At 33.8% G+C, this 25621-nt stretch overlaps 1 protein-coding gene across 1 annotated transcript in view; it reads left to right on the forward strand.

Annotated features, from left to right (window-relative positions):
- Emcn (endomucin) overlaps positions 1-25621 on the forward strand; it is a 106497-nt gene that overhangs the window by 13136 nt on the left and 67740 nt on the right. The window contains exon 2 of the mRNA XM_046458944.2: positions 22510-22626. Coding sequence (XP_046314900.1) covers positions 22510-22626 — 117 coding nt within the window. The remainder of the gene's footprint in view (positions 1-22509; positions 22627-25621) is intronic.

The raw sequence follows: 25621 nt of genomic DNA on the forward strand, positions 1-25621 counted from the left end.
ATATCACAAAAATACTTACAAAATTATATCTCTAAACTCTTCCATATTCAAACGTACACACAGAGAGTGAGCTTATAAAAGAAGGTTAAGATGATTACTACATGAGATTGGCAATTACCTCTGTATAAGGTGACCAGAAAGGGGATAATTCATAAGAGTACGTTCTCAAGGGGATCATGCAACTGCCAGCAATATTCTATTTTTAAATGTGGGTCACAATTACACCAGGTTTTGGATAAGATTTATTCATTATATGTATATCATGGGCATATTTCCATTTTTGCCTTTTAAAATTGTAACAAAAGTTGGGTAAATGAATAAAATGCAGACTCTGAGTTTAGAATTTTTAAATTGAAGCAGGGATATATTTAAAGGAAAATAAGCTGTCCTATTAGGGGTAAAGAAGATAACTCTTCAAGGTCTTAAGGGAGATTACTCTTAACCAAACCTGAATGCATTTCATCAGGAAACCTTATGACATATCAAGAAAAGAAGGCTATGGAGAGAAATGTCTGCAGGCTTCTGAAGTATTTTCAACAAGAACAAAGTCTTTTTGGCAAATAAATCTCTATTATCGTTACTCCTGCCCTATTTGTGGATTCTCTATTTCCCCACATCTCTTAGTGTAAATCTCTTGTGAATAAAAAATATGCACTGCAAACTTCAAAGCTTTAACTTAGCTATCATGGATTTCCTCTCAGTCCCACTCTGTTATTCTTCTGAATTTTCTTTTCTCATTAAACCTTACTTGTTTAGAGTCAAACATTCCATGTAAGTCTCACCTCTGCTCAGGCTTGCCCACTTGTAGTGAGATAGCTTTCTGCAAGATGTCACTGCCTCCAATTATTTCAGCAGTTAGAGACAACCATCTTAAACTAGTTATACAGCAGTGGGTATGTCTGTCATTTCTCTGGATCGAAGACTGATGCTAAGGATTTATGGCTATCCAAGATTCCTAGTCTCCATGAGGTCTTTATTACCAGCTTGGGAGTTATCTTCTGAAGTCCAGACTCATGTTTGAGTGCTGTGCTGGTGGTTAAGAAAGGCTATTATTAGTTGGAACATTGTTTAAATTCTCCTGAGGACTTTTAATTCCATTTAAGTTTGACCTTTTTCAATCCTTATCTAGTTCAGTGTGGAAGTACATTTTTAAAAAGTTTTTAACCATTTAAGAACTGATTAAACATTTAATAAAAGTATTTTTTTAGCAAAGCCATGTGCTTTGTTTTCTAGTGAATCATTTCAATATAGAAGTATATTAGACTTCATAATTTAATGAAAACAATGCCATATTTGTGTATCAACTGAGAGTTTATGGGGTAATTTTACATATGTCATTCCTACAAAACCCTAAAAACCAGGCAAAAGGGCACATGCTAACTTTTCAATTTATAATAGTTTTAAATACTAAAGGGAATTAAAAAAACATACAAATGAAATTAAATGTTATAGGGTGCTCAAAGTGATTGCTAAGTTTGCTGTATTAGTAAATAGAATAATAACATTTGAAAATTGAACTTGAAAGCTTAACAGGGGAATAGATTTTTTTATTCTGCAACTTAAAAAAATTGAATATTGACTTCCAAAGCCTAATTAACCACTGATAAAATATTCTCTGTACACAAATGTATACTTCAGGACATTAAAAAAACCTTTACGAGTCTAACTGCAAAAGGTACTAAATATTAGTGTCATATGTGTAAGATATACACAGGTGTTACTTGAATTGATAAGGGAAATAAGTAATCAATGTTTATGCCATCACCTACCAAAGCCCTAGTTCACAGTAGGCATTCAGTAATTATGTGAAAAATACTCATTAAGTGCTCAATTGTGGGATTTGGGAATTGCTTATATAGGAATACTGAGAACAAAAGAATCATTGTAGATGAAACTAATCAGACTTCCTGCAGGTAGTAGTACAACTTGAGCTTCAACATAAGAAAAAGTACTCACATTCTCTAGGGACTTTATTAAATAAAAAAGAGGGAGGAACAACATAAGCATAGTTACAAAGTAGCAAATAAAATTCCATATTTAAGGGATAACAAGTAAACATCTTTTGGAGAGAAATTAGAGCGAATAGTTTCAAGTTATAAATCAAATTCTAAAACTTTTTCTATAATACTGAAATTTATTTTTAAAATTTTAATAATCTCTTTAATATTTAATGATCTGTGACAGTAATCCAACATTAAAAAAAAATTTCTTTTGTTGTAGTTGGACACAATACCTTCATTTTACTTATTTATTTTTATGTGGTGCTGAGGATTGAGCCCAGTGCCTCACATGTGCTAGGCGAGCACTCTCCTGCTGAGCCACAACCCCAGCCCTAATCTAGCATATTTTAAACGTTGTGTCCACTGGTCTCCAAGACAGTCTCTGGTGGTCGTTGGCTTCTTGTAGTCATGCCTCTGGGAAGACCATTCCCACACTGAATCAGGGCTCAGTTGTGTGACTAATGGAATATGTGCAGGTGATGTTGTATTATTTCCAAAATTAGGAAGTAAAAGACATGTGGCTTCTACTGTGGTCTCTTAGATTAAATTTTTCTCTGGAGCTGGCAAGTGAACTTTATTGTTATGAGAACAATCAGGCAGTTTTAGAGAAGATAACTCTTGGAGACAAACTGAGGTCTTCACCTACAGGCAGTACCGAACTTGCCAGCCATTGAGTGAGCCATGCTTTAAATGGATTTTCTGGATACATCTAACCCTCAGCTGACATCTGACTTCAAGCCAGAATTGTTCAAAGCTGCTCTCAAATTACTGCTCTACAGAAACAATGAGAAACAATACATGGTTGTTAAGATCCATGTTTAGGAATGATTTACTTTACAAGCAAGTGATAGCTAATAAAAACATCATCAGTTAAAATTTGTAATACATTTAAGTTTTTGAAATAAATTTGACATTTAGATGATACAAAACAGAACGCCTTGTATCAAAACAATTTTTCAAGTTGCAGAAGCAAATTGTCTCAAATTATATTCATGGTAAATTTCCAATTAGTATTGACTAAATTTAATCGATCCTTTATTTAGTTGCCTCATAATGAGACCAAAAATATCTTTAGAATTATATCTCTTGCTATAAAATTAAATGTCCTCTAATTTACCATTGAAGAAATAATATAGAATCAGAATGACACTTTATCACCTTTTTATAATATCTTAGTAATAACACTACCAATAAATGTTATAAGAAAAACAATTTATTCTATGTTACTCTTACATAGAAAATTTTTAAAAAACACTGTAATTATGAAAGATATCATGTTATTTTCATAACAGATGCACTTTACTAATGGTTTTTGTTTACAAATAAAATCTGTATTTCGTGAAGTGCCTACATGAGATTACTTTGTTCATGGATCATATTTTCCATTTGTTCTCTCTGAATATTAAGAAATTAATTATTGATTCTTTTTCATCTAATGAAAAATCAAAAAATTTTAGGGTAAAATTCTCTTTTACTTTCATTCACATATTAGGAAAGAGACAAATGATATAGAATTGAAATTATGAAAGAATTAAATTTAGTTTTAGACATAGATTTATAATATTAAATGGTAAATTATCCCAAATCCTTTCTCTTCTCCTGAAATCTAATTTACATCTTTACATTATTTCCTTTTATTTGATAATGTTGCTCTTGTTTAAAATTCATAGACTAAATTTAACTCATGCTATAGTAAAAACCCAACCATTATTTAAATAAATAACAATGGGTACTTTTTTCTAGTGAAATTTTCTTTTTTCGGGGGGAGGTTAAATTTTTTCTTAAATTTGTTCTTTTTAGATATACATGACAGTATGTATTTTGACATATAATACATACACAAAGTATGACTTATTCTAATTAGAATCCTATTCTTGTGGTTGTATGATGTGGAGTTACACTAGTCATGTATTCATATGTGAACATAAAAAAGTTTTGTCTGATTTATTCTATCTGTTTCCTTTCCCATCCCCACTCCCTTCCCTTCATTCCCCTATGTCTAATTCACTGAACTTCTGTTCTCCACCCCCTTAGTGTGTGTTAGCATCCACATATCATAGAGAACATTTGGGTTTTGTTTACAAATAAAATTTGTATTTCATGAGGTGCCTGCATGAGATTACTTTGTACATAGACTATATTTGTCCACTTGTTTTATCTGAATATTAAGAATTTATTGGCTTTTTTTCATCTAATAAAAAATCAAAAATTTTAGGGTGAAATTCTTTTTTACTTTTATTCACATATTGATTTTGGGGATTGGTTTATTTCATTTAGCATGATAGTCTCCATACCCATCCATTTACTGGCAAAACTCATAAAGTCATTCTTTTTATGGCTGAGTAATATTTCATGTGTGTGTGCATACATATACATATATATGTACTTCTTGATATATATAGATAGATAGATAGATAGATAGATAGATAGATGTACTTTTTGATTCTTATATATCTAAGGTCTACTTTGAATGTAAGATTTTAAAATAAAATATTATATTAAGTGTTCATTTCCAAACTTGAGTTTTTCTTTGCTTTAAATCATTTCTTGATGCTTTTATTCTTATACTAGTTTGTTAAATTAGCATATTTTTGCTTTTATACTTTTGTTTTTCATGTTATATTTATTCCTTCTAAACTTTATCTTTCAAATCAATGATTTCTCTAATTATTTATCTTATTTTTATACTGCAACATTTCTTTTTATTATTCAAGGTATTTAAAATGCAGTTCAGTTCATTGTCCCTTAAAACCTTGATTTGAATTATTTTTTCAAGCATAAAGGTCAGATTCTTCTGAAATGTTGTGCCAAGTCTTTTCCAAGGTGCTGTCATTTACAAGCTTATAGTTTAATCTGCTTTGTTGTTAGTAATGTCATAAGAAATAAAAATCAAGAGCCTTACACGAGCCTATCTAAATCACTGTAGGCCCAATGGTTACTGTTTACATAACATATTTTCTCCACATAGGTATTTGAGATATTTAATGATTATCAATCACTGACTCAGCCCTTACTTTCCACCTATATTATCAGTCCCTAAAATAATGCTAAGCTTTAGGATCTTTTGACTTTGGGTCTTAAAGAAAGTTGTAATAATGCATGCTAGAATGCAAAAGCAAAGCAAGAAGAGAAAACAAAATGGAGTGGGGCTGGCTTCCTGTCCCATGGGGAAGCTGTGATTTGGTGCATTACAATGTCCTTCATGACAGATTTGGTAACCTTAAAAGACTTCACCTACAGCAAAATTTCCAGTGTATGTAAAGGCTTACAACTGGTGACACTTCAGGTCATTCAGGCATAAATGGCCATAGAATTAAACAACATTGATTAAAATCTCCAATATGCTCTAGTTTCCTAGGGAAGAACTTGTACTCTTGATGTTTTATGTTTTTGTCATTCCCCAACATTCACTGATTCTTTTTTTTTTTTTTTTTTTAGCTTTTAAAGAGCAGGACTCACATATGAAACCATCATAGTTAGTGGTATCCATCAAGAATCCAGTGATTATTTTTCATAGTATTTATTTTTTCTGGTTATTTCTATTAAGACCAGCAATAGTTTTTTTTTTTATATTGCATTTTAACATCATAATATTCAAATGTTCTAAAGTGTGTTGGATTTTTAAAAACTTAAAAATCCAATCTAAGTTGGTTTTAAAAATAAGGGTAAGAAGATAAGAGTAGATACAGGATTTGAAATAACTCACAAAGGTGGTCCAGGAGTGAATGAAAAGTTTAAATATACATTTCTGTAGCTTAAATCTTAAGAGGCCAAGTTTGGCATTTCCTTTTCTTTTGCCAATTCTTTTTTCTCACTCAGAGACTGCTGAAATGAATAAGAGTTTTAAGGGTACTTTGATAATTGGTAAATGACTCTTCTGAACTTATCAAATGCATTTTACCTCAACTTTTATCAACAGGAGGATATGAAGAGTAACGTTTCCAAATGTTACAGTCTCTCTAAAGGTACAGAAAATGCCAAAAACACAGGAACTGCCTCATGAATTATTCCCAGATTTTCAGGTGATCCCATATTTTAAAAAATCATAAATCCAAATTTAATCCAGCATTCAACACTGTTGATGTCACAAAATAACAAAGGTATGTTTACAAATAGAAATTAAAGGTAAGGAATAATGATTAGCAAGTAAATTAAATCCAGACATTTTATGTAAGTATGACATTCAATAGTAAATCAATGTAAATTCAACAGAACTCAATTTTAGTGGGTGATAATTCTGCTTTAAAAGTTAGAATAATTGCAACATTATGAAAGTTCTGTTCATTTGAGCAAAACTTACTTATTTTTAGCATTTAAAAAATATTAAAAGCCTAAAGTCAAGTACTGCACTGATAGCTGAAAATACATGCTACACAGAGAAATGTTACTGCTATCTATTAAAATTATTTGAAAATTTGATGGTTCTTATATATTTTTATAACTCTAAGTTCATAAATGTTTGTACAGAGTGTCATTTCTGAGGTCTGGATAAGGGAGATTAATTGTATATTGATAGCAACATGAAATTCCATCTACAGGCAGGCACTATGGTTCAATGGGATACAACTTTTAAATAACTAGAGGTGCTGGAATTTATTGAGAAACAAAATTATACAGTGACTTCTTGCTCTTTGACTTATATCTGTTACTATTTCAGAAAACTAAATTTCTAATTATTCCGGTGTGAATTTCTCTTAAAGATAAAAGAAATCAATTCACAAAAGTTATCTCTGATCTACTGGTAGTTTTCACACTTAAAATCGTAAAAAACACTTCATTACCTAATATTGGTGATATCTCAGATTGAAGTAATTATTGCTGCTTCAGAGTCTATTTGTTCTGAATATCATGCCATATTTGTAAAACTTTATAGCCAATACTGTCTGGAATACTGTGCTATAGAAAATTGTACAATTATCCTCTGTTTGACAAACATGATCATGACCCAGCAATTTGATTCTAAGTTTACTAAATGATGTTCAGTGAAATAAAAAACTATATTATAGAATTCAAATATCACCTGTGTATCTCTACCTGTTAATATCATAACATGGTCAGATTCAGGATTTATCCTGAAGTCTTCAATTGAAGACTGGGGAAAATAGGAAAATAGACCAGATTTTTGTGACTCCCTTTGGCAGAAGAAGGATTGGATTCCCTTATTTGCCTTTATTCTCAACTTTGAGATCCATTGAATCTTGTAGGTCTTTTGGTTATTTATGACAACTTTTATTTATTTATTATAATAGAAACCCATAGGTTTTTAAAAAATAGTAGCATACATGTGAAAGTCAATTTACCAGTATACAGGTAATAATAATGTGAAAATGAATTCAAAGATCCCTGGTAGAAACTCTGCAGATCTCAATAGTGCAACCCCACAATGAGATAACCATCAGTGTAGGGCTTACAGAGCTGCAGTATGTGGCAACTATTTTACTGTATAAAATCATCTTCTAAGTTTTCTAAAAAGAAAACTTGCATTAGCAAGAACCAAACTGTAGTTCCCCTTTCCCTCAGGCATTCCCAGAAAAATCCACTTATATTAAGTGTTGGTTGGTATTGCAGACTTTAGTGAAAGAACAGAGTTTACATCAGAGAGATGCAAAAACTCTAGTTCTAGATGTCCTTGTTCTTAAGTCTTTTGGATGTGCCTTCTTTTACGACATTTTCTCTCTTCCTTTTCCCCCCACATCCTCAGGGGTAAAAAATATATACATATACTGTTTTATTTTTCTCAGATCAATTCAGTTGCCTCTAGCCCTTTCTATTACACTGAGTTCTGAACATCCTTTTCAATTTTCAAAACTACCTCTTGCAAGGGTACACCTGACCGTGTGTTCTTAGATAAGTATCATGTTTATTCTAGTTATTGTCTTGACATTTTGGAAGGGAGCTTGGAGTGGTTCACTTTTCCAGTTAAAATTGACAGGCAATATGGTTCAATAGGGTACTACTTTAAAATAACTAGGTGTGCTTGAGTTGATGGAGAAGTAAAAACATACAGGAGGATTTCCAGTCCTCCACTGTCAGCAAGAGTACACTCTTGCCAACCAGGCTTTGAGAGTATATTCTGTAAATGTGTCTTTTGCTTACTACTAAACTAAAAAAAAAACTTGGTAAAATGTTCAGTGTAGGCTTTCTTTCTCTCTCCAAAGGCTGTATCTGTCCCTCAACCCACAGAGCTGCTTTAAAAGACATAAATGTAATTAACCTACTCTAAGTAATTCCTCTGATAGCATCCTAATGGAAAAGTTCAAAATATTGTTAATTTGGAAAATATACCCTAAAAAAGCTAATATCTAAAATCTATAAGTAGAAAATCATGAATTATCTGTTCTTGGATGAATACAGGATGTGCTTCCTGCAGAGCGTGTTGTTTAGAACAAGTTTTTCCAACTCTCATGGGGAGAAATTGTGGAGGAACAAATTCAGAGAAGTAAACGATAAGTCTGATCTTAGCATTTAAAACTGACATGTACTGGAATCAAAGGGCTATAAATAATTTGCTCTATAGGTATTAGCTTATGTTTTTTAATTAAAAAGGGTGAGTCATAGATGTTTAAAGTGATTCCCTGACTATTTGCAGGAAATGAATAAGATCTCAAATTCTGACTCAGTCCTGGGATGCTATATAAAGACTTAAGAGAAATTAACTAAACTTTACTGTTATTGATAAATTGATTGAAGATCCACAAGGAAGACATCCTCCAACTTTCTGAAGACAAATACATCATTTACATGAAAACAAAATTTGAATCCCCCCCTCAGTAATATAATTGCATTCACACACTGATGGAAGAGAAATAAAATGTTACTAAATATTTTGCAATTTTTAAAATGCAATTTTATCATTTACACATATATGCTACTATTTTTTAACCATAGATTAAAAAAAATAGTAGCATATATGTGTAAATCAATTTACCAGTGTATAGACAGTGCTTGTGTGAAAATAAATGAAAGATCTCAAAAGTGCAACACCAAAGTAAAATAACAATGTAGGGCTTATAGAACTGCAATATGTAGCAACTCTTTCTTTCATTGTACAAAAGCAACTTTTTTCTATCCTGCATTCTTTTTTTTTCTACTATTAGAATCATAATTTCTTGGAATAGTATAAAGATATTAGTAAAGGAGATAATGAAAACAATTTATAAAATCTAGTAAAGTGGTCATCAAAGTAAGGTCATAATTAGGAGAATCAGACTACAATTTGATAAGTTTGTCTCAAAAAATTTTACTAGTCTGAACTTATTGACTATGTTAAAGATAATTTTCTTACTAGTTCACTGGATATGTAGGGGCAATACTATTGACTACTATACATTTACCAGATTTATCTGTAGAACTCTAAAATGAACTCAATTTTTATTAAGGATATAAAGACTAAAAACTAAGGTTGCATTAGTTCGTTTTCCATCACTATAATAAAATACCTGAGGCAGCTCACTATATAAACAGAAAGTGTTTAGCCAGTCCACAGTTTGGTGGTTCAAGGACATAGTATGGATATCAGTTCAGTTACCAGCTGTGTCACATTGTGGTATATAGCAAAGTAAGAGCACAAGCAGTAGGAAGTAATTACATTTCAAACCAGGAACACAGAGAGGGCAAATCCAAGCTCAGGCTATGATAGCATGTGAACTATATTCTGAGCACAAACTCACAATGATGGTCTAAGGATCTTCCACTAGTTCACACTAACATTTCTGCTATCACCAATAGTACCACCCTAAGAACAAGACTTTAGCCTATAGACCTTTTGGAGATGTTCAACAATAGCAGGGGTTAAAGACATTGAGTAATTTGCTGATCGTCATAGAGCTGTTATGTGATAGGGTCTGGACTCAAACTGGGTAACACGGCCCTAAGTCCTGCTGTTATCCATTTTTGTACACTAGGCTGCCCCTTGCTTTCCTTCCTGGTAATAATTTTTTAAGTGTCTTCTATTCATAAATAACATATATAAATGAATAATGTGCTGAGAAATTCACTGCTAGCCTTTTTGAAACCTCTTGTATGGAATGCATTTCTTATCTCTTGCTGTTCTCATAATTAAACTGTAAGAAAATTAAAGACAAAAAATTATTTGTGTCTTAGGGAATTCCTCTTTGTGTCAAATTGGATCAAAAACCTCTGAACTTACTCTAATTGGATATCAGTATCTGTCTACAGATTGTGGCAGTTTTCATCCATTATTTTTTAAATACGCTTTCTGGTCCTTTTCTTCTTCTTCTTAAATTCATTTATGTATGCATTGCATCTCTCAATAACGTATAATGATTTCTTCAGACTTTCTTCATTCGTTTTTATTCTTTTATCTTTTTGTTCCTTTAAACAGATAATGTTAAATGTTTTGCCTTCAAACTCATTGATTTTTTTCTTCAGTTTGACTGAACCCAATGTTGAAGCTTCCTGGTACATATTTCAGTGTAGTCAAAATGCTATTTGTTTCTAGGGTATCTATTCGGATTGTTATTGCTGCTGTTGTTGCTGCTATTTCTATTTCTTTGTCAAAATTCTCATTTGGTGCACTGTTTTTCAAATATCATTTAATTTTTTAATCTATTCTTGTAGCTCACTGACCATTAGAAGGATGGTTCTGAACTATTTTTCTGTCGTTTCATAGATATTCCTTTCTTTAGAGTCTATGGTTGGTGATTTGTTTTCTTGTTATTATTTTTATTTTTATTTTTTGAGGTATTATGATTACCTGTATCCTTGCACTAGTGTCTATGAATCTGAGCAGTGTGTCACCTGTTCTGGCTTTATGGATTTTCTTTGACAGGGATAGATATTTGCTATTTAGTTTATCCAGTGATTTTGGATGGACCAGATGACAAACAACCTTGGATAGGTGAACTTTGCTTTCCATTTCTCTGGATGTCTAAACTGCTGCTTTCGTCCTAAGTTTGAGCAGGGGAGCTGGCCAGGTGCTGTTTTCCAGTGAAACCACTGGTTAAATTCTGAGTTGTTGAATGGACACTACGATTACTTCAGATTGGACCAGGCCACAGCATATATTCCAGTACTGGTACTTTTGTTACATGAATTAAGGAGTGAGGCAGGCTTCTGGTATGTCCCCAAACTTTGGTGGAATTGTTAACTAGCCTGGATAGCAGCTGCTTTGCTCCGTAGAAATGCATAGTGGATGTTTGTCTCTCTGCCTACATAGGGTTTTGGAGTGGGCTTTGAGGCTGTACTGAGTACTGTTTTAATTCCTAACTGTGGCTGATCTAGCCCTACTCATTGCCAATATTTGCTGTGGTGGCAGTCTCCCTCCCCAGGTAGGATCTTGTGGAGATGGGCTTAAGGTCATCTGGAATACTGTGTATGGCACAGCTAGCTCCTTGGAAAAGCAGTAGTAATTAAAGCAGAATTGTACTGGCATTAAAATAGACTCATCAAAAAGTGGAACAGAACATAGCATCCAGAAATGAACACAGATGTCATGGTCAATTCATTTTCAACAAAGATGCCAAGTGCACACATGGGAAAAAGGATAGTTTCATCAATAAATGGTGGTGGGAAAACTAGATGTCCATAAGAAAAAATAAATAAAATTGGAACTTTGTCTTATGCTATACACAATAGTCAATTTGAAATTGATTAATAACTTAAACAAAAGTTCTGAAACTGTATAACTACTAGAAGAGAGTATGCAGGGAGAATTATGGTACAATGGTGTGGTTGATGGTGTATATATATATATATATATATATATATCCCCCAAAATGTGGGCAACAACAACAAATGAGATTACATCAAAATAAAAAACTTCTGCACAGTAATGGAAACAAGTAAAAGAGTGAAAAGACAACAGAAAATATTGGGGGAAAATATTTGCAAACCTTATATCTGATAAGGGGTTAATATCCAATAAACATAATGAACTCAAACAACTGTATATGAAGAAAAATAATAATCTGATTAAAACTTGGGAAAGGGACCTGAATAGATACTTCCCAAAAGAAAATATAAAAATAGCCAAGAAAGATATGAAAAAAATAATGCTGAAATTCACCAGTAACTAGAGAAATGAAAATCTAAACCACAATGAGTTATCACCTCATACCTATTAGAATGGTTGTTATTAAAAAGACAAAGTGTTGAAGAGGATATGGAGAAAAGGAAACATTGGTACAGTGTTGGAGGGAATATAAACTAGTATGGCTGTTATAGAACATAGTACAGAGTTTCCTCAAAAAGTTAAAATGGTACTACCATAGGATCCAACAAACCTGCTATATCCAAAGGAATTGAATTCAGTAGGTCAAACAGATACCTGCACTTGTTGTGTGCTTACTGCATAGTTACTCACAATAGTCAAGTTATAGAATCAACCCAAGTGTCCATCAACAGATGAATGAATAAAAAAATCATGAAACATGAAACACATTGAAACACTATTCAGTCTTAAAAATGAAATAAATTTTGTCACTTGTATCAACATGCCTAGAATTGAAGAACATTATGCTAAGTGAAATAATTCCGGCCCAGAAAGACAAACACTGCATGATCTCACATACATGTGGAATCTAAAACAGCCATACTCAAAGCAGAGAGTAGAATGGTTGTTGGGGAAATGGAGAGATAATGATCAAAGATCGTAAAGCTTCAATGAAACAGGAAGAATGAGACACTTTTTATGGCCATATATTGCACAATTGTGGCAAACGCGTTAACATATTGTATACTTTAAAATAACTAATAGTAAATTTCAAATATTTTTACCACAAAACATTTGAGGTAATATATTAATTAGCTTTAGGTAATAATTTCACACTGCTTTTCTAAATAGTAACGTCAATTTTGCTCACCATAAATACATACAACTGTAATTTGTCAGCTTGTAATTGGAGCAAGACAGGATTCTCTGATTTTTCAGAAGACAAATACTTATTTCAACTTTGCCTTTAATAACTAAAAGTAGTTTTTCAGCTGATATAAATTAAAGCACAATTTAAATCAACTATATTTTTTCCCTTACATTTACAGAAAACAAAAATAAAAGTATGTGATTGACAGGACATCTCAAATTTAGCTAAATATCATTTTCTAGCTTCAAATCTTGTCATTGCATGTGTGTAAGTCACTATTCCAAACTAATGTGATTGGCTAATAAACAGTGTCCACTGGGGCCTTCCATGTTTCTGGGGAAATGGTGTGGTTGATGGTATATATATATATATATATATATATCTCCCCCAAAGTTGAAGTCCATAGTTGAAGACTCAAGACTGACTTAAGTGGCTACATTCTAGGTTCAGAGGATCGTTGAAGTGGCCTTTAAGAAGACTAGAAACTGCATTTCACCTCTACTTTCACTTCCACTGGTCCCAGAGAAGGGACAGAGCACTGCTGCTCTTCCAGGAACTGAGAGGTCAACCAAACTGATACCCTTTCTAAAGTCAAGAAATGAGCCCCAGAAACTTGCCCGTGGAGTCAGCCTGGTGCCCTCAAGGGCATGCTGAGTCTCCACATCGTGTTTCCTTGGCAAATATCCTGTGGGCTGCAGAAGCACAGTTTATCTCAGGACTCAGAGAACAGGACGGTGGAAGGAATCTCTGGACAATTGTGTAAAACCCCAAGAGGATTCCCAAGTTCTTCCTTTTCCCTCCCATTCCCACTCCTATAAATTTTAAACACAGCCTTTACCTTCTTGTAACTTAAGCAATTGAAATTCATCAGTCTTCCCTTGGATGTGACATAAAATTTCTCCTGACAATGAAGACCAAACCTAAAGATATCTCAATATCATGGAACATTATCTTTAAAGAATCACTAGTTTGTGAAGGAAAAATAACCAGCACTATCCCATAATATTGAACATGAGCCCCGAGTGAGTAGAGGCAATTTGCCCTGTACCCCTCCAACCTTTCGCCAGCCAGAACTCCTCGGATTCTCAGGTCCATTTTGCAGATATTGTTGTTTTCTGTTTAACAAACTCACCAATGTAGTGCTGTCTTCCTGTTCTCCCTAGAGGGGCCAGGTGGCAGAGACACCTGTCCACACTCAGAGCCTGCCAGGCTTGGCACTCCCTCCCCACCTCACAGATGGCTGGAAACCTGAGGAGATGCCTCATTTGAGTGCAGCATTTCCCCACTAATATGAATATTTTTCCCTCTATGAGAGACAAGATTTTCTTGTTACTTATCCCCCCAAATCATTCCACATGGGCAATTTGAGCATTCTCAAAACTTTGTCTTTTCCACAGCATTTTTTTTAGCTTTAATGAAAATGTACTTTAAATTTAAAACCTTATTTTTGAAGAGTTGCCACTAACTTTGATGTTTCATTAAAAATAAGATCTTCCTGTTCTCTCCCAAAAGATCATGCTTCTAAGTGTCTAGATAGCTTAGAGGACATGTGCATTCCACCTGCCTAAATAGCAGAGATGAAATCAAAAACAGATTTTTCTATAGCATATAATAAAGATTACTTAAAAGGAAAACTAACAGACTTTTCTACTAATTGGTGCTATGATCTTTTGAAACTACCTTATATTTATGCATTTTCTAAGGAGAAAACCTGAAAGATTGTGTTATGTCAGGATATCAAAATTCTTTTCAGGAAGCAAGGTCTACTTTCTTTAGAAGTGAATTTCTAGTGGACTTTAGTTGACTTGATAGAGGAGAGATGCTCTACTGTCCAAAACAAGAAAGACAACTGGAAAGAGACCTACTCATCCTAAGAATGAATAAAATTCTAACTCTTAGATACTATTTCTGCTTCACAGAAATGTAAGTACAAACCATGACTAAAAGGGAATAGCTGACTTGATCATTTGAAAACAGGAGAAAATATATATGGCTTCCAGCCATAAGCTAAAGTATCAAAGACAAGGTAGGCAAGTTCTTATGAAAGGTCCTATAAGGTATTATATCTGAACAGTTGGGAATTTCACATCTTGAACATCAGATGATACAGAACTATTTCAGGATCTATAAATACCTTAATAAATCTATCATTTAACTTTTATAATTAGAATATGTGTGTGTGTGTGTGTGTTGCAGATTTCAAAAAAGCTGGAAAACAAAACCAACCAAACACAAAAGGAATACTCTAAAACTGCAGATAATTCTTCACCCTGTGATAGCATGGAAATTATTATTACAGTATCCCCTGAGCTCTCCAAGTCTGAATGTGTGGGGGTGGGGTGGAATCAGGACACTATGCCATCTGCTTCTTTTACGACATCCCAAGCACAGCCCTATCTGGTTTAGCACAGCAAAGTCATGAGGCTCGGATTGCCTTGTTAAATTTATCTTTAATCACTTTGGAGATAAAGAGAGGTAAAAATGTTATCTCACCATATTCTATGATGAGGAAAACACTTCAGAATAAAGTCATTTTCCTCAATAATTTATTATGAGATGAAATCAAACCTAGAGGGAATATCTACAGATACTACAGTCAAAGAATAACTGGTAGTAACTTGCATCACGGTCAATAACCTTCAGCCATGTTAGTTGGAATGATTCTTTTCCACCATATTATAAGAGAGAGTTTCCAGTAATGGAATTTTCAAACTGAAAAAGCCACTATGTTCATTTTTAATATGGAAATAGTCTTAGTCAGTGGGAAATTTCCTTCAAAGCCTTACGTCTAATATGGAAACGTGTGGTGTGTATGTGTGTGTGTATACCAAATCTACAAGTAATGGTATGAAATGCTTGTCATTATTAAAGAAAAAAAATAGTGAGGCATTTTGTCTAGTTCCTCATTATGAGGACATAAGGACAATGCATCTGCACATCTAGTCATGTCTTCTCTTTTTTTTTTTTTTTTTACCACATCCTGTCAAGGCAAAGAACAGGTGAAACTGGGGTATGTAGCTTTGCAAAATGCCACTTTCTCAATGGTCAGATAATGTGGTGGTTGACGCTATATTCTCTTGAGCCTGTCTAAATTAAATTTTCAACTACATCACTTTCCCGTGCATAAGGTAGGCAAATTGTTTATCCTTTTTGAGCCTCAGTGGCTCCATCTATAAAATGATGATCACAAGTATATGGGCCTCGTAGTGTCTTTGTTGTGATTACACTCAGTCCTTGCCAAAAGAGAGCATGCTATCTGCTGAACAACCTTAAGAATTAACAACGGAAGTGTAATGAATATTGATGGATCATACTTTTCCTCAGGAGCAATCAGTGGCCAAGTGGGAGAAGGTCAGGAGAAACCTGAATGTAACTCTCAATCTTATCACATCAGTAGTTAGAAATTTGCCTACTTTGAGTTTGCATCAAGTCATTTTATAGATGTGAACTCATCATCAGACAAAGATTTCAAGAGAGCAAGGAACTTGGTAAATATAACATAAAAAGGAGAACTTGATTCAGCTGTTGTCTTCTCATTCTTTATCCCACCCATTTCTCCATTATTTTCCAATATTAGAATTTCTATCCAGCCACTTTCCATGGTTCCCCATTGACTTGATAAAATCCAGAGGCCCAAACTTAGTGTTCATGGCCCTCTGAAATCTGACTCTGGTATGTTCTTAGACAACATCCATCACCATGTCCATCCATAGGTCAACACCAGTCAGTCAAACATAACTCTTTTCATTCATCTCAAATACCTCTTGCTCCCCAACTCCAGAGTTTTTCTCATGCCCTTTTCTCTGTTTGGGTGAACATATGACTAGTTTACTGGGATCTGACTCCCATGTTAACTCTCTCATGAGGGTGGTCATCCTTTATCTTATAAACTTTTACCCAATTTATTGTTTGTCCAACAGCCTCCAAATTTTTAACTGGAGACCCAATAAAAAGTACATTTTGCATTGGCACACATTTCATGCAGAGTTACAGGCATGCACATCCTTGCACAAAAAAACTCATGAAATGATACCTTGGTTGTTCAAAATACCACTCTAAAACTGTATCTGTTGGCAAAAATACACTAGGAAAGAACTCAAGGGGAAAAAAAGAGGCTTCATTTCAAAAATTAAAAAAAAAGCTCACAAAACAGGGAGACATATCCTTTGGTACAAAATGAAAAGGTAATCTGGAGGAATGAAGGGGTGGCTTTCTTATATAAAGAATTTTCCCAACCAGGTTTCCATTCTTGGTACTCCTATGTAAATGAAGGAGGTAAATTTGTGGGAAGTGCTCAGTCTTGGTTCATCGGTTGAGAATAACAGTTCATTGGTCAGGTCAGGGTAGTGGAATGAGACTTTCTGGTCACTGTTTACCTTGGCAGTTAAAACAAGAACATGGCCAGGCAAGGGACTCAACGTTTAGTTTGTGGTTCTTCCTAGAACAGAGAGTAGATGTGATACACCACACACACACACACACACACACACACACACACACACACACCTCAGTGACTAGACTATCAGGCTCTCTTCTAAATTTAGACTCAATAACCACTTGGAACCCTTCTTGAAAATTGAGCTTTTTTTAAAATTTCATCTCTCTTTACTTTGTCATTTGGCAACATTTCTGACTGCATTCCCTTAAAGAGATTTAATTGCCCTTAATTATATCATCACCTGCAGCTTAAAAAACATTAATCTATACAACCATACAGGATGCCCTACATTATTTGTTTTGCATGGCCATTATGTTCCCCCACTAGATGAAAGCTACTCAGGCTGATACTAAGTGGTACATCTTAGAGTCTTTTACTGTGTCTAATCACGATTCTCATATAAGTCTTGGTCCAACATGTATTGTGGAAGAGAGAAAAGGAAAGAAAGAAGAGAGGGTAGGAAGGAAGGAGGAAGGAAACAAACAAGAAAGAAAGGAAGGATCCATCTTTGAAGATACTGTTTTCAGGGATTAAGATTGTTACTCTTGAATAGGCAGAATCAATATTATCCAGATGGCCATACTACCAAAAGTTCTATACAGATTTAATGCAATTCCCATAAAGACTCCAATGATTTTCTTCACAGAAATAGAAAAAGCAATCATGAAGTTCACTTGGAAAAATAAGAGACCCAGAATAGCCAAAGCAATCCTCAGCAAGAAAAGTGATGCAGAAGGCATCACAATACCATAACTTAAATTATACTATAGAGCATAGCAAAAAACAAAAACAGCAATGGTACTGGCACCAAAACAGACATAAAGACCACCAGAACAGAATGGAAGACAGAGACACACCCACACAAATTCAGTTATCTCATCATAGACAAAGAAACCATAAACAAACATTGGAAAAAAGATAGGTTCTTCAACAAATGTTGCTGGGAAAACTAGAAATCCATATGTAATCAAATGAAATTGAACCCCTATATCTCACCCTGGACAAAACTCAACTCAAAGTGGATCAAGGACCTAGGCATTAGACCATACACCTTACCCTTACTAGGAAAAAAAGTAGGCCCAACTTTTCAACATATTAGCTTAGGAACCGAATCCCTCAACAAGACTCCCAAAGCACAAGAAGTAAAATCAATAATCAATAAATGGGATAGTATCAAACTGAAAATATTCACAGCAAAGGAAACAATAACATGTACAGAGATCCTATAGAATGGGAGAAAGTCTTCACCATCAGTACCTCAGACAAGTCATTAATTTCCAAGATATACAAAGAACTTTAGAAAAATAAATAACCAAATCAATTTATGGGCAAAGGAACTGAACAACCACTTCACAAAAGAAGAAATACAAATAGTCAAAAATATATGAAAAAAATGCTCAACATCTCTAGTAATTAGAGACATGCAAATTAAAACTACACTGAGAATCCATCTCATTCCAGTTAGAATGGCAATTATAAAGAATACAAGTAACAATAAATGTTGGCAAGGATGTGGGGAAAAAGGTACTCTCATATATTGTTGGTGGGACTGAAAATTGGTGCAACCACTCTGGAAAGCAGTAAGGAGATTCCTTAGAAAACTTGGAATGGAAACACCATTTGATCCAGTTTTCCCACTCCTTGATCTATACACAAAGGACTTTAAAACAGCTTATATCAAAATATCAAAGTGATGCAGAGACATTAGTGTTCATAGCAGCTCAACTCACAATAGCCAACCTATGGAAACAACCCAGGTGTCCTTCAAAGGATAAATGGATAAATAAAATGTGGTACATATACACAATGGAATATTACTTAGCCATAAAGAAGAACAAAATTATGGCATTTTCTGGTAAATGAATGGAACTGGAGAATATCATGCTAAGTAAAATAAGCCAGTCCCCAAAAAACCAAAGGCCTAATGTTCTCTCTGATTTGTGGATGCTAACCCAAAACAAGAAAGGTTGGGGAAGGGAATAATAGAAATACATTGGATGAGACAAAGGGGACTAAAGGGAAAGGAGCAGGGAGGGAATAGTAAAGACAGTAAAATTAATCCATCATAACTTTCCTAGCCTTGTATTTTTTTTTGAGCACATAAAAAACAAGGTAATGTTTTAATGTCTCTTATGCATAAAGAACATAAAAATACAGAATATAAAATATAGTATATGTTAAAATTACAACGTAATTTTTTTTAATTCACTGGGGCAATTTATTTTTTTTTGTTTTTTGAATACACGATCAGTGTAACTCCACATCATGTACAACCACAAGAGTGGGATTTTAAATAGATTAAATTATATTCTCTATTGAAGGGCATCTAGGTTGTTTCCACATTCTAGCTATTGTGAATTGTGCTGCTATAAACACTGATGTGGCTGTGTCCCTGTAGCATGCTCTTTTTAGGTCTTTTGGGTATAGTCCGAGAAGGGGAATAGCTGGGTCAAATGGCGGTTCCATTCCTAGCTTTCCAAGGAAACTCCATACTGTTTTCCATATTGGCTGACCAATTTGCAGTCCCACCAGCAATGTATGAGTGTACCTTTTTCCCTGCATCCTCGCCAGCACTTGTTGTTTGACTTCATAATGGCTGCCATTCTTATTGGAGTGAGATGGTATCTTAGAGTGGTTTTAATTTGCATTTCTCTGATTGCTAGAGATGGTGAGCATTTTTTCATGTGTTTGTTGATTGATTGTATATCCTCTTCTGAGAAGTTTCTGTTCAAATCCTTGGCCCATCTATTGAAGGGCATCTAGGTAGAACCAACCTAGATGCCCTTCAATAGATGAATGGTTTAAAAAATGTGGCATATATACACAATGGAATATTACTCAGCACTAAAAAATAATAAAATCATGGATTTTTGCAGGCAAATGGATGGCATTAGAGCAGATTATGCTAAGTGAAGTTAGCCAATCCCTAAAAAACAAATGCTGAATGTCTTCTCTGATATAAGGGGGGGGGGTGACTCAAAATGGGATAGGAAGGAAGAGCATGAGAAGAAGACTACCACTAAATAGGGAAGAGAGGTGGGAGGGAAAAAGAGGGAGAAGGGGAGTTGCACAGAAGATGGGAGGAGAACCTCATTGTTATACAGAATACATATATGAGGTTGTGATGAGAAAAAGAAAAAAAAAATTGTGTCACATTAGATTGGATAGAGAGAAAGGATGGGAGAGGAGGGGAGGAGTAGGGAGGATAGGAAGGGCAGCAGAATAGAATAGACAATATGATTGATGTATGTACATTCCATGTATGTATTATATGTCAAAATACATTCTACTGTCTTGTATGACTAAAAAAATAAATAAAAATTTTTAAAAAGAAGTAACCAAAAAATATTATATTCTCTATGTATAATCTGCCAAAATACATTCTACTGTCATGTATAACTAAAAATAACAGATAAAACAATTTAAAAAAGATTGTTACTCTTTGGAAGTCAAAAGACGGTATCATTCAAGCCATTATATAAATTTTCCAGTCTAAGTGGTATGCTTCTTAGAATAATTTTATCAACTTTAGTAAATTATTAGAAAGCAGTGTTACAACATGGAATTTAGGACTAAAGGAAAGAGCTAGAACAAAATGGCTAGTAAAGAACAGATAAGGGTGTATGGGCTGTGTGGCAGCTCCCTGCCGAACACCAGGTGGTATGGAGGGCACGATCCAGGGTGTGAAGTGTACTTCCTTCCATTAGACGAAAAATGAGCTTTTAACTTCATCTTCATAAAACCTGTGAAAATGCAGCTCTATCATCTCTGTACATGCTGAACACATCTCCACGTGCCAAATATATCTAGCAATTTCTGTTTACTGTGTCTATAAACAAAGTCAGTGCTAAGAGCTAACACTTCCAAGTACCTTCAGGCTATGAAATGAAACAGAAAACACACCTTATCTCATGACATCTGAGACACTACCTTTCATTGACATTCCACATATTGATTTTTCTCAGATTCAAAGAGGAAAGTTTTAACTCTAATTTAAATTTGAGAACTGATACTAATGACATATATTCACTGTTATGAACTGAAGTAGTTTGATGGGACTAGGAACATAAACATTTATTATTCAACTAACATTCTATGCTATTCTATACTTTTATAACACACATATGTATACAGACCAGGATATTACATGGAAATCAATGCCTTCCATAGATTTTTTTTCAAATCTTAAGACATCTGCATTTTAATCTGTAACATAGTAGTGACTGTCCAGAGATAAGACCAATAATGTCCAGGATTAAACAATCAATATAAATGATAACTACAACAATTTTATATGAAGCAAGTCTTTTGACAGAACACTGAGAGTTTCATTCTACATATTTCAATTTGAGACAATAATTATGAAGTTGTGATATTGCCAACTCCAGCTGTTACAGAAAATCAGTTTCTTTATATAGTTTAAGAATTGCTATTAAAAAGAAATACATAACATGGATTACAATTTATTGCCTTCTTTCCATGCCTCTGGCCGCACATGTTTGAAATTTAGAGAAATAAACAATTTGAAAACGCACATTTATGGAGGCTCCATCCCTCAAATTTAGATGTTATAATTATTAAATTTCTTTAGATTAATAAGTTGATTGTCTTTCTTTGGAACTTATCTCCCTCCTTATATATACTTTTACATTTATACTCTGTATAAATAAACATTTCTATATACATATGTACATAAATATGTGTTATAGATTATATATATGTGTATGCATGTGTGTGTGCATATATATGTACACATATATATGGAGAAAGAGAGGAGACGAGAGATTATATATCAAGAGAATATATCAATAGTACATTAAAGTTATTAAGTAGTAAAATGTCAATATCAAAACATTTAGTAAAACATCCCCTGCCCAGAGAGTGCCCATTGTATTATTTTATCTGGCAAGATTAGTTTAGTTAGCTTAAAGATAGTGTTAAATTTCAAATTTGCACTTCTATTCTTCATTATTCTCAGATATTATGTAAGATCAGAACCACGTACTGACCCTGCCTATAATCCTAAAAAGTCACACCATTGATGTAAATCAGGTACAGTTGAAGAGCAAATACTAAGCTCTTCACAACCAAAACATTAGTTCCAAATCCATGTCCTACTAACTGGATTATCAGAGTAGACATTGTTTACTGTACTTAATTTAAATATACTAGTCTGTTGACTGGCAAAATAAATGTAAATGTTAATGCAACTACTTTAGAATAATTTACTTTTTTCTAATTGTTTCAGGTGCATCTACTAATACATCATCAACAACAATTTCTCTACCAATCACCACTGTAGTAACAACAAACTCAACGTTATCAACAACTACTGATATATTATTCCATAAAACAACTCCTAAAGGTAAGATTAACTCTTAGTGGAATTTAGTTAATATTAGAATATTTATAATTTAACCAAAAAAATAATTTAGGATCTAATATCTGATTGTTACAAATATCTATGCTGTTTCACTATTTTGAAGTTATTGTGTTATTTTGGCTTTCTTAATGAATCCTAAGATCATAGTAGACTTCTCTGCTGACATTCTTTTAGATCATTCCTGTGTGAGAATGGTCCTTTTGTGAATGTTACAAACAAAATTTTGCTTTTAGAAAAGAAAAAAAATATCTAAGCCATAAAAATATTTTTCTAATATTTCAGTTCTCCACTTATGCAGCGTAGCCAATAAGATGGAACTATATTAATAACAGATCAATTTTGTGGGTTGTACCGTGCTGATAATAGATTTAATTTGTAGGTCTCAGTAGCAATGTCATAATCATTTTTACTGTACTTAGTGACAACAGCTATCCCAAATTTTTGGCTAGATTAAAGGAGATTACAATATCATCCATAAAAATTTGTAAAGCAATTAGACGCATTCAATAAATAACCCAAGGCGTTGTCAAACCAAATGAATACTGTATTGTCCACCCTGCCATGAACAAAAAAAAAAAAAAAGAGGTATATTCAGGTTCAGTAATAAATGAAGGGAAAAAAAAGTAGAATTGTTAGTTGATTGCTTAGAGGCAAAAACTCCTGTGAGAATAGTAAGGTCACAGAAAGACTAAAAATATCAAATGCCCTGAATAAATGAAATTCCTGTCTCTGTTTTCCTCACCTCTTTATTACCCCTTATTTTTTTTATTCTAAGGCTAAACTCAAATCTATGCAGACCAATGAAGGCTAGTTCACTGAGCTGAATAGGGTGGTGATTCTCAGATGTAAAGGATGTCATGATCAAAGTCCACTATTTCTGCAATGTTTGATTCTAAGATGAAAACCAAACCTCCTAGAACTTTTCTACAAGGCAGGAGAAAATATTGCACAATAGGGGTGGCATGGGGATTTTGTTACCAGAAAATCATACAACATCTATTTCCAATCAAGGGAAACTCCAAATGACACAATTACAAAGCCATGCCCTGCAGGTCCCTAGCCAACTCCTGCACACTGCGTTTTTTTAATTTATTTTTTAAATACACAACAACAGTGGAATGTATTACAATCCTTATTACACATATACAGCACAATTTTTCATATCTCTGTATATAAAGTATGTTCACGCCAAATTATAAAAATTTTCTAGTCCTGTGTTCCTGGTTTTCAAGCACAGGCACTCTAGCACTTTTACAAAATATAACTGTTTGCTTGTTTTCTTCTGTGAGTTGCCAGCTGAGTCCATGGCATAAAATTGGCCCTAATTTGGTAAAAATATATTATTTTTCCACTAATAATATCCCCCATAAGTAATAGTTCAAAGAAGGTGAATACTGTTGTTGCATGCAGATTCCAAAATCTGAAGTTCCGCAATTTTTATACTTGGAACTTGTGCTTTCTAATTGGTGGATTCCTAGCCCTGACTGTGAGGCTCAGTAGTGAATATTAACATCCAAATAATAACACAAACCTTGAATATTATGTTAAAAAGACCATGCAAGGGCAGAGATGATAGTTCAATGAAGCAGTTCAGGCAGAATGGTAATTTGTGATACCAGAACTCAAAACTATCACTAATTGCCGACAACATGATTCTATTCTTAGAGGATCCAAAAAAATTACACCAGAAAACTTCTAGAACTAATAAATGAATTCAGCAAAGTAGGAGGAATGCATCTTGACTTGCTGACTTGGAAGTGTTATCTCATATCTTTTCATGTCAGGGCATGGGTGAGAACATTCTTCTCACAACTTTCCCATTCGTGGTTTCTGTACTGGATGCTGAAACACTCTTCTATGAAGCAATTGATAAGAGCACTTGAACTTATCTGTACAACACACACACACACACACACACATATTCACTCACTCATAATTCCTTTATTTTTTTGATACATTCTATGATTTTTACTACCCAGTTGACAGAAATTACACTTCAGTTTGTAATCTTCAAAGGTTCTTAAGATGAACTTTAAATTATTCACATTCAGTTGCAAAATCTTAATAGATCAGAAAAATTTTACTTTTATTAATTTCTATTTAAAAATGTTTAAATATACTAAACATCTCAAATTAATATCTTTGTAGGTTTTACCACATTTGCTTCAGTTTTATTTTTCTTTCTCCTTTCTTCCTTCTTTATTTATTCTTTCCACTCTTTAATTTGACTACTAAAGTATTTGGAAGGGAATCCAGACTTCTTGCCATAGTTCCTTTAACACACTAAATATGAATCTCAAAAAAAAAAAATATGAACAATTTGATCCCAAGTGACAATGCCATTATCAATCCCCCAAATTAACAATTATACTTTAGATCACCTAATACCCATTTAGAGAAGTTTTAATGGTTATAATCTGGTAACATGAATTTTTTTTGCACCAGTGAAAAAGAGCTGAAGGGAGGAAAGTAGCTCCATCCTGGGATCACTAGTGAGACCAGCTGAGAGAGTGAGGAGGCAGGGAAAGGAAGCAGGAGAGGGCAGCTAGGGTCCACAACTGGTTGCACCCAGTATGAGAAACAAAGTCTGGCCTGGTGGTTGGGCTGAGTGGAGCCATCAGACAGCACGGGGAGAGGGGAAACATGGTGCTTAGAAGAGGACAGGGGACCAACACTGGAGAAGGAAGCCAGAAAGGAACAGTTTGGGTCTGGACTGCTTGATCACTGACTGTGAATTAAGGGTATAGGTGAGTTGAACTATATATAGTGGATGTAGCCCATGCTCTTAAACGTTGTGCAATTAATACACAGTAATGAAGAATTTTCCTTAAATTTTCATGTTCTAAGCAGTGTGTCAGTATATTTGGCTTCCAATTTCAGGTTGATAAAGGGTTTAAATTTCAAGGAGTTTTATACATTTTCCTATCTTTCAAAATAACCATTTTAAAAACACATAATAATACCCCAAAGTTGTACC

This window comes from Marmota monax, unplaced genomic scaffold (genome assembly GCF_021218885.2).
Source record: "Marmota monax isolate L192 unplaced genomic scaffold, Marmota_monax_Labrador192_F-V1.1 WCK01_AAM20220418_F8-fsc00002, whole genome shotgun sequence".
Classification (NCBI taxonomy): Eukaryota; Metazoa; Chordata; class Mammalia; order Rodentia; family Sciuridae; genus Marmota; species Marmota monax.